The 11,568-nt window shown below is 37.1% G+C and overlaps 1 protein-coding gene across 1 annotated transcript; it reads left to right on the plus strand.

Annotated features, from left to right (window-relative positions):
- Nucleotides 1–8,862: 8,862 nt before the first annotated feature.
- LOC113311778 (serine/arginine-rich splicing factor RSZ22-like) lies at nt 8,863–11,257 on the plus strand. The gene is made up of 5 exons (XM_026560574.1): nt 8,863–8,870; nt 9,768–9,856; nt 10,490–10,601; nt 10,656–10,740; nt 11,162–11,257. Exons 1-5 carry the CDS (start codon nt 8,863–8,865, stop codon nt 11,255–11,257), a joined length of 390 nt encoding a protein of 129 aa, XP_026416359.1.
- The last annotated feature ends 311 nt before the right edge of the window (nt 11,258–11,568 follow it).

Raw genomic sequence — 11,568 nt, forward strand, 5'->3', positions numbered from 1 at the left:
TCATCTTCATGGAGCATGGCAGCGATGGGGACGATGAGTGATTGGAAGTGATACCACAACCGATGACTGATGGAGCTGAAGATGACAGCAATAGAAGATAGTTTCACTATTACCATTGGAGGTGAATAAAACTGAGAGATACTCGACGTTGTGAAGGCTTGGTGTTATCGATCATGAATCTGTGATGTTGCTGATAACCATGGTCGATCATGGTGGTGATTACAGAAAAGATCTCAAGCTGGTGATGAAACTCGATAGAAGAGAAGATGATGTTGCTGCCAGCGAGATGCTGAGATTCGAATTGTTTTGAGTTGTTGGTGATTCTCGTTGATGTTGCCGAAGAGGAACAGATGATAGGTGCTTAGATATGCTATGGATTTCTTGAGTACGCCATGAGCTTGCTGCTGGTGGTGATCGTGATGGTGAATATAGAGAAAGAGTTTGAGCTGGTGACGAAAACTTGATGGAAGAGCAGCTGCTGTAGGAGTCGTATTGGGAGACAGAGTATTGCTGATTGTGGTGATGATCATGATGACGATGGAATTGAGAAAGATGGGTTGCTACTATTAATGGTGAACCTAGTGGCAACTCCAAGAGATGCTTATGGTGGCAGTGAGGATGACAAAGGAATACTTGATACGTCTCTTTGGTGCCATGGATAAGAGCCATCGGTGATTGAGGCTACGATGGAAGGAAAGGAAACAGGGACGGTATGGTGCGTATGGAGATGGGAGTGTGCTGATGGCCATTTGCAGTCGATCTAGAGAAGAAAACAGAGATGTTGATCGGTATTTAGAAGTTGATGGGTATGAGTTATGGAGGCGGCGTTTGCTGGAGATTTGGGGTTTCACAATCCTAAGATCAGCCAATATTATTGCTTGCCGAAAAAAAAAAGAACAATCACAGTAATGAACTGTTACAGAAGCGTAACTAAATAACTGTTACAGTTGAACAATAACAGAAGTGTGATAAAAGAAAGGGTCACAGTTTGTGACAGTAGGTGTGACAAAAGAATTGTGACGGTGCAAAAGTGTGACAGTTTGTGGCATAGACGTTGCAGAAAGCAGAATTGATGTTAGTTATTGCTTGTGGCAGAAACGTAACAAGAGAAAGATTGTGAGAGAATCTTTAAGAACAAAGAAGTGTGAAGGTTTCGCAACAATAGCGTGACTGGAAGAAGAAAAGAATAAACAACATTCATGTTGTGAAGAAAAAAAAAACAATCACCAAGAGGTGATGAGAAAAATAACAACAATAGTAGGTTAAAATCCTATGAGTTGTCGAGAGAGTACAAAAAGTATTCCATCGAAGAAACCAAGAAACCAAGAGTACAAGAAGTATTCTACGAAGAAGATGGGACCGCAATGTCCTTAAACTTCCATCGGGACTGTAATGTCCTTAAACTTATGAAGGGGACCGTAATGTCCTTAAACTACGAAAAGGACCGAAATGTCCCTAAACTACGAAGATGGGACCGTAATGTCCTTAAACTTCCATTGGGACCGTAATGTCCTTAAACTTCCGAAGGGGACCGAAACGTCCTTAAACTACGAAGAGGACCGAAATGTCCCTAAACTACGAAGATGAGACCGTAATGTCCTTAAACTTCCATTGGGACCGTAATGTCCTTAAACTACGAAGAGGACCGAAATGTCCCTAAACTACGAAGAGGACCGTAATGTCCCTAAACTTCCGAAGGGGACCGAAACGTCCTTAAACTACGAAGAGGACCGAAAGATGTCCCTAAACTACGAAGAGGACCGTAATGTCCTTAAACTTCCGAAGAGGACCGAAAGATTTTCTTAAACTACGAAGAGGACCGAAAAGTCCTTTCTTTAACTACGATCTGAAGATTTTTTTTTTTTCGCAAAAGCGTTGAAAAAAAAAGAAGAAAAATTTCTTTTGTCCAAGATGGGCATTCGTGATCTACATGCTCCATCTTGAGGGAGGGTATTAGGAAATAATATAGGAGACTATAATTAGGAGATATAATTTAGGTTAGTTGGAGTTATACTTCATGAGAGTTTTAGAAGAGTTCTATTTAGAGTTTGGTTTATGTTAGGAAAGTGTCTATGTTTAGAGTTTGATCTTAGTTAGGAAAGTGCCTTGAGTGGTCGTCAAGTTTGTGAACAATATAAATAGGCTGTTGAGCCATGAAACTTGACATACCGAATCATTCTCAATGTAGTCTATTGCTTCCGCGCGTTTATGATCTCCTCTCTCTTGATTGATCCTTAACAAATAACAATTAAGAAATAATCAAATAGGGTTAGATTTGAGTTGTATCAGTTTCTTACGGTGAATGTTTTGTCTCTTTACTATTGTGGTCGTCATGAAACTGTACCTGGTTAGTGTGTGCTTTGTTAATAGATTTCGTGGGGTATATGGTATTTATATATCCTCAAATATGCGGGACATGGTGTACCATGGTTTTTGATCATCTTTTAGTTCTTTGTTTATACAAAACTTTAGACGTGTTAATTGGCAAAGTGAAAACCAAGTTTTCAGCCTTCGCATATAACTATTTGACATATCGCCAATGAGAAATTTCTAAGATTCCAATTTGCAACCATAAAAATTGATTTGTATTAGTTGATTGGTTTGTCATAAGTGAATTTCTCATCAATTTCATGATCTTATCAGGTGTTCGTTTTTGGGTCAGCATAAAGCTACAACATATATGGTACCTTCACAAGTGCATCAACACGACTTGGTACCTGGGAGAAAGAGATGACAGCAACAAGCTATCATCTGGTCTATTTCCTACACAAGGGTATCGATGTTCCGACGTGCTAAGGAGCTGACAAGTGAGTACTGGAATTAATTGGCGTTTTGAGCAAGGAATAAGTCCTTGTGCTATTTTCATTACGAATTTACTGAGGTACAACCTTTATGGTCATTCAACTGCCATAATCGAAGTCAGGAATAGTGGTCATCCGGCCTGGTACATATACAACAACATAATTATACCGGCATGTATGATGCATTCGGTTACTTGAAGGACGGTAGTTCTTTCCCACCTGCACAATTACGGATTAGTTGAAGCTGCGAAGTTTATCCTATATAGGTCATCATAGAAGCCACAGATGTTTGTTGTCTTCTGCCTCTGCTCCATTCTGCTACAGTGGTAATCCCCCAGGGAAGGAGATCTCCACCTCCACGACGTCGTAGCATCACACCTCGACGAGGCCGTAGCTTTAGCAGGTCTCCACCTCCATATCGTCATGCTCGTCGTGACTCACCTTATTCAAATAGAGATCGACAAGAGCGGAGCAGGAGCTGAAGCCGGTTGCCTTTATATTTTGGTGTCGAGTAGACAAAGAAGCTGCGACGAACAGGGACGTTTTCCCAGGCTACGAGCTATTGTTCATTTAAAGGGAGAGGTCATTCCCTAGTAAGGAATTCGAATTTGCAAGTAATGGTAAAAATCCAGGTCTCCCCGTGAGAATGGTTGGGTTGTTCCTCCATCAGAGACTAATATGTTCGACAATGGAAGTAGTCATGAAATACTACCTAGAAAGATATATCTTAAACTTTCCAGGTCGTGGGATTCCTGCACAGTTAGAAGTATTCCAGAGTGGACCATCTACTCCAAGGGGACTCCTTCCCTTTCATTTAAACGGGACTACTACAGTCTAGATATTGCAATTAGCACATAGTTTGGCAGGGGTTCTTAGGAGGAGAGACATATATCTTACCAAGTCAAGAGATGTACTAAAAATCCAGAATTATCCTTATGAATGTGTTGAATGATTTCAGCTAGAAGTTTCCAAGTTAAATTCGTGACTTGAACTTGAAGATCTGTGCTGGGTGGCAATCAAGGAGATAAGAACCATGCAAGGGATAGTGTATTACTGGGACTTTGGGAGCATCTACTGAAGAAAGTGATGTGGATCATATTGTTGAGTTTGAAATGTATCCACTAATCACGTTAATAGTTGGTGGATCTTGCATATTGTTAACTTCCATATCGGATATCTACAGCCTACAGGGAAACAATTTTTATGCAAACAACGAGGCGATGGATGCATGAATTGGAACTCTAGGTTGTGCCAACAACAGTGCGTTCTCCATCAACAAAAGCATGTGCGACCGTACTGTATGGTGCGGTACTAGTAAGTATTATAAAATTCATATCCTTTGAGAATCATGCAAAAGTACTAAGGAACTCGACGGTATGAGCAAGTTAATATGCGGTTTCATATTCATGAAAAGGGGATGAGCGTCATCTCATCACGAGTATTTGTTGTCGATCTGCACTTACACAAAGCAAGAGTTAAGTCTTAAATAACTCTTAAGAGAAGTATTTAAGTGTGGGGGATGAGATCTATGATTGATCTTTTAATTAGTACACCTTATTTATGAGATGTTTTGGAGTTAGCAATATTATGTGAGGGTGTCGATTTTGCAAGAGGAACCTAGAAATTTCCCCTAGAAAACCATTTTGATTCTTTTTGTAATTACGAAGAAGCTAGGAAGTCAGTATTGAGATTGACTTGGAGGGTCTATTATTGAAGTCGAATCTTAGACTAATATAGACATTTCATAAACTCTTGCAAAATGAGTTATGGAAATTAGTATCGAGATGTGGTTATGGACCATTTTAGGCAGTGGTGTCTAGAGAAAAGAAGTAATATGGATATTACGTTGGCTTGTTTTCAATATTTAGTAAAATCATATTACCATGTGTGTTTATTGGGTGTCACTCTGTAATGATACATAAGTAGACGTTGTGGTAGTATTCTAAAAGGTTAATCAAATGTGGGACAAACTACAAGGTTTGGAGAAAATGAAGTATACCTGATGCAGCCTGATTTTACATATAAATGTATACGCTTAAAGATACTGATCTTATAGACTGCCTTTATTATGATATATCTTGTGATAACATAAACATGTTTTACATCTACTAATAAATAAGTGTATTAAGATTTGAGAGGAAACTAATATGTTGTTGACGTGGTCTAAAGGATTACTAGGTAACCAAAAGAACTTTTGAGGATATAGTTTCTGTCTAACGTGTTTAGTACGTGTTGTAAAACAGATGTGTATATCCGCATTTACCCTGGGAAATCACAAGGATTCTCTGACTAAAGGATCAGAGATTGGAATGCATGAGGTACATATTTTAATTTCAAATATGTGATTTATATTGCACTAACCTTAATCTTGAGGAAGATGTAAAGAATGTACTACTAAATAGTACATGTATTTTTTATATGCTTTACAACCACATATGAAATATGTGATATTTACGATTTGACTGAAAAAGGCCAAGTTGGCTGATATGATCTAAAGGATCGAAGGGAACCAGATGAAATTCTAAAGAAAATGGTCTTTGTCAAACTCGATGCGTTTAATGTGTGTTGTAAATGTGCAGTATATCAAGTGTATACAAATACACTAGTATCTCAAAAGAGTGGGATGGTATGATCAGAGACTTGCGATATGACTTGCCATGCTTGAGGTACATCTTAAATTGTGTATGTAATACATATTGTACCGACCTTAAGATATGTTGTTGTTTCAGTCTATTGAAAAATCTTAGCCTATGTGTGTATCCTCTTAAGGAGTGTCTGTCTAAGGAAGTCCTTAAAACAGACAAGATGAACTTGTATTTTGGAAAAATCAAAGTTCATGTGCTTTAATTCAAGCATAAGAGGAAGACGAATGATTACTAAGATGCTTCTTAGAAGATATTCCTCTGTGACCGAAGCCTGTGGCCATCATTGCAGAAACTCAATTGACTATGTAAGTCTAAAGTAAATGAGCGATGACAAAGTCTAGACATACTCGGAGAAGGCTAATTCGGTAAGACAACTATACTCTTTAATGAAGTAATTTTAGTTTATTCGTGAAGCCAAAAAGAGGTTTCAATAGACATATAAAGTCAAAAGAGAACCTTATAGACTTAGGGAAGTCAACAGAAAAATTAGTGGTCCTTTGACGAAAGGATTTTCTAAAGAGATAGTTCGTAATTATACATCGAGGAGGAATGGGACTTAAGATCATAAAATTATAACTTGCCATGAAGGATACTCAACCTTGTTGACTGGAGATCCCAAGATCAAGGTTTCGAAAGAGACAACTAATTTGTGATGGCTAAAGGTAAACACTATCAGAGAATTAATTCTCTGTCCCTTCCCTATGGTGTAGATGTGATAGTGTGACTGCATGTGAAGGATGACTTTTAATAAGTCTTAATGAGTTCTATAGTTTCAATTTAAGATTGAAGTGGGGTGTAGCAGTGAACACTCTTGATAGAACTCACCTATCTGAATGAGGAAGTGGGTCGCTTCCTATGAGAATATAAGCTGATTCTCTAGAGCATTCTGAGTAACAAGACGTTCAGGGCCCAAAAGGACACAATGGCGGAGCTTGGCATCAACTTTGGAGATATCATGCGTGGTTGTTATCGCGAATTATACCAAATGTTAAACAGTTCAAGACCTTATGGACATTGGCTAATAAGTAGTTCAGGTAACCTCTCACTAAGCAAAGGTTCAAGACCTTACGAACACCTATGCCTATTCGTGATATTTCCTGTTTTCCGTGTTTTATTGTATTTTTATTCATGTGGGGGATTGTTGGAAAAATACAGTTTTATGTGAATAAAAATTAATAATAAAAAGGTTTTTCCAAAAATAAAAACACCTTCCAAATTTATCTCTTAGTTTTTACGGGATAAGTTCACCTTATATATTTTGGATTTGGGTTAGCGTTTTAAAGAAAATAAATAAGAACCTCTTTTTTTTTATTTTCAGTCATACATTGAGAATTACTTCTTCGTCTTCTACGTTTTGATACGAGGGTTTTAGTACTTTTCATGTGTTTTCCGCTGCCAAGTTCTAGATAGAATAAGGTTTGAGATTGTTGTATCTTGGAGGCAGATGTCCAGTAGGGCTATAACAACATCCTTTTTTGGAGCGTAGCAGGGAATTCTTGTCTTAAGGACAATATGTTGAACATGCGCCTCAATCCACCATTACCAGTTTCTTCTTTTTATGGTGTTTAGCAGGATGTTCAAGTCTTCAAGACATCAACAGTTAACTAAAGGAGAAGACACAAAAAATCAGATAAGTGCCTCTTATATTATTTAGTTGTTTGATCAATTTTAATTGTTATTCCCCAACACATAATGATCATACTCATCTTCATAAAAAAGTTCTTGTCTAAGCTTGTCGCCACCACGTTTAGCACTAAGATAGATGGCGAAAAGAAAACCACATGTCTTACCATATTTATAATTCCGGAGGTGAGTTTTCCAGGCTGTGCATACACGTCTGGCCTGTAAAGCTACTTCAATAGGTAATCAGAAAAGTATGTTTTCTATGATCTCAGTAGGAAAATTCTCCATGTTGATGTGATTACTCCTATGCCTATCTTTCACGCCGTCAAAAGAAAACAAAAACAAACCACCAATATTTCCTCTTATTACTCGCGTGAAATTTATATATATAGGTTTTTTTTTCCTCCTCTCCTTATAGTTTTTATTTCCTTATTTTTTATTTTAACAATTAAATTTCCATATTAACATCGGTTTCACTAGTTGAAAATGGATTTTTTACCATTCTCTGGGTTTTATGAAAATTACTGGTGTCAGCCTCACGTAATTATAGGAGCTGTGAGCCCCAGTGGTTTTTTTTTGGAAAAAAACATGGAAAACGAAAACTTGTCTCACACACAGTTGTTCTTTAGGGGGTATTTTTATAAAAATACTGATTGTGAAGAACTACTGTGGGACAAAATGGTTTCAGAGATTCATATTTATCCTAAAACTTTATATCTCTCTCTCTTTCTAATCTAGCCTAGATTCGCTCTCTCTTCCATCTTCTTCATCTTTTCCACCAAAACCCTAACCCTGAATCCCTCGTTTCATTATAATTCTTTCTACCACAAAACCATAGTCTTTGTCCCACAAGTTGAATTGATTCTCCCAGAAGGATGATTTGATCTCTGGATTTGCATCTATTTCTTCGATCTGTAACATTTTATTCTTTCTTCTATTTTTTCGATCTGTTCTAATCAACCATTCTTCTATTTCGTTTTATAATCAAAGAAGAAATCATTGAAAAAGAGTACCAAAGAAATCAGTGATGAAGAGGATTTGGTTTGAAGAAATTCTTCCATTAGGAATTATTAGTGGATTCTAGGGATGGCCATTTGCCCCACCCAAACCCATCCCCGTGGGTACCCGCCCCTATTGGGTAGGATTTTACCCGTACAAACGGAGTTGGGGTTGGGGTTGGGTATGAGTAATACCCGAAATTAGTGAAGCGGGGATTGGGCTGGGATGGGATTCTACGTCCCCGCCCCATACCCGCCCCGTACGTTCCCATTTTAGGATTTTATATTTTTATTAATTATTTATATTATATTTAAACTAAGATATTATATTATATTATATTATAAAAGAAAAGAAAAGGTAAAAGTATAAGATATCATTAATTATTTATATTATATTTAAACTAAGAAATTATATTATATTATATTATTTAATTATTGTATTGATTATATTATATTATTTAAGTTTTCTTTATTATATATATTATATTACTTTATGTGTATATTACACATTGATCCCAAAATGACAACTATATCCACACGAGGTGAATCCGAACAGTCTGAACACCATGTCGAGACAATTCCAAGTTCTCCAATGGATAACCCGTAAAAAACCCGCCCCGTACGGGTACTTCCCATACACGCCACGTCCCAGATCAAGCGGGTAATGGGGAGGGTGTGAGTTTTTTTTTTTGAACGGGGCAGTGACTGGGGTACAAGATCCCCGCCCCATACCCGCCCCATGACCATCCCTAGTGGATTCTTTGTGTTGGGTAATTCAAAGTATCACATCTACAAATGGCAGGGTAAGAAATATGAAACAAAACCCCTAATTTTTTTCCTGTGCTGGGTCATATATATATATTTTGCTTAATACCTGATTCATTGACAGTTTTTGCAAAATTTGATTTTGTATTGATGGATTTTGCGATTTCGTGGTTGGTTGGCAGATTCACTGTTTTTTCGGTTTTTTTTTTTTTTTTGTTGTTGTTGTTGTTCTGAAATTCACTTCCCATATGCAGAACAACTATAACCAAGATGTCTCTGTGAGACTCATTCGTGGGCATATATCAGAAGTGATTAAGAACTGTGCAGAGATAGATGTTTCCAAATTTACAGTTTTTAAGTTTCACCTTAAACGACTCTAAGGCCATCCTCCATTGACAACTAAATAGGTATGGTGTTTGATTAGCATACAAAAAGTTTGTTGAGCTTTGCTTGGATTTATTTTTCTGATCCAATTGTTTAAATTTTATGTTAATAGCTCACACATGGATATGTTCTTAACAGGGTTGCAGAAGAGCAACACTCGTGCCAGCATTCTCACTTCTTAGATAGCTTTTTCTTGCTTTGTGCTTTCCGACGGGCCTTAATAGTCACAATTCTGGTTTTTCGCCCTACGTTCTGCAACAAATTTATAGGTAAAATATTTTGAAGCATATACCTTCCTAACAACCAAGTGAAGTATGAGTTAAGGGGTATATTTAAATGCATTTAGCTTTGGGAGGTCTGTCGCAGTATATGCTTGTGAACTCGATCATATGATTTGTGAGTAGAAAGAATCTTCTGAAAAGTAGTTGTTTCCTTTCCATCAGATACTTAATTCTAATTGAACTGCAGATCAGTGCACTATCTTCATATTGTTTTATTCAAGTATTCCAATTTTTGTAGTTTGTCTTGAATGTTCTCATGATAAATTGCAGTGTTTGGGTTGCACGGAAGCCACCGGGTTATGCTTTTGTTGAACTTGATGACTGTAGAGATGCTTTAGATGCGATCAATGATTTGGATGGTAAGTCTGCAATATGCATTTGGTCAACAAGTTGGCTGGTAAGTATATCAATGACATGATTTTGTAAATCAAATTTCTTCTCCAGGCCTTTTTGAATCTTTTGTAATCTGTTCCTTGTTTTATGCGCCAATAACCTTCTGTAGCAAAATGACTTCTCTGCCTTAATTGGATATGTATTCTGCTATTTCACATGATGTATAATATTATTTGTAGTCTGTGAAAGTCATGATTTGGCATCTGTAATTGCAGCATGATCTGCACTGAACTATTTGTATTAATTATATCCATGTTACAATTAGATATTCGTATTTTATTAAGTGTCATACAAGCTTGATCTTTTATGTGTTTTCATTACTTGCTTTGGCCTTTATGCTATTCAAGTATACACCAAAAATTATCTTGGCTACACATTGTCATTGAAATTCACTTGCAGTGTGGGCCACAGTTGGCCTCTGCTCTCAGACTCTATAGTGATGCTATTGTCATTTGATTACCCTCTTCTATGGTAGCTTGTTTCTTATTCATTTGGTATTCTATTGTTGACATTGTATTTTGGACTAGATGGAAGTTATTTCTCATGTCTTACTTATCCTTATTAGAGGTAATCTAACATAAATGTTTTTTTTTAATCAGCGAAGAATGGTTGGGGGGTTGAGCTTTCTCATAACTCTAAGGGTAGTGGTGGAGGCAGGGATGGTGGCGGTGGAGGTGGTCGTGGACGCGGTGTAAGCAGTTGGCAGGACAAGTTCTTTTCCATTATCATAAGCTTGTATCTGACCTACATATCTAATTGTTGTAGGTTGGTGTGCCATGACATAAGTGGAGGACAAGAAGCCAGTCTGATTCTTGTCACCAATTTAATTGATCCTCCTCTTGCACCTAAGGCAAGTTCAAAATTTTGCAACCATATTACCTTATCATATACATTATCAAGTCAAGTTCTCTTTTTGTGTAAAAAGATAATCAAAGTTTATACATAGTTGATGAGTTGTTGAAAATGCATGAAGGACTCAAATACTGCAAGTCTACGAAACTTGCAAATAATGTGAATCTCCCTGTAAGAGCCTCTGGATGCAGATGTGAAGGGACTTGCACTAATCCAAGAATTTATGATTGTGCAAAATTAAGTGGAGTTGATTTTCCATATGTTAGCAGAGACGGGGGCAGGTACACACCGTCTGTAATTTGTCGATTGAATGTGCCATATGAACCATCATTATATCATATGCATTTTTTTTTTTGTGGTGCTTCTTAGTTTCATCTTATATTTATTCTCTAAAAGTAATCTTACCTTCAATTTTGCAGACTTGTTGTACCAATATCAATTCTATATATATGAACGTGGTCTGCTGTGTGGTTGCGGTGATGGTTGTGAAAACAAATCATTACAACATGGGGTAAAGAACCAATTAGAGGTTGCATATCTGTTTATTTTGCTGATAACATTTGTATCAATAAGAACCCTGCTGTAATGTATGGATTTATGTCTATCTTGATAGGTTTTCCATACGGCAAGTAAAGGATGGGGAGTAAGAAGTTGAGACTTCATACCCTCTGGTGCTCCTGTATGCGAATGAATACTCGTGTGTTTACAAAATTTAATCAACGTTGCTGATTCATAACAAGACAGTGCTCATATTACACGTAAGGGATAAATTGATATTACATTAGTGTTTACACATATTGCTCAGGTGGTAGAACCAAGAGGGGGA

The sequence above is a fragment of the Papaver somniferum genome, chromosome 9 (genome assembly GCF_003573695.1).
Source record: "Papaver somniferum cultivar HN1 chromosome 9, ASM357369v1, whole genome shotgun sequence".
Taxonomy (NCBI): Eukaryota; Viridiplantae; Streptophyta; class Magnoliopsida; order Ranunculales; family Papaveraceae; genus Papaver; species Papaver somniferum.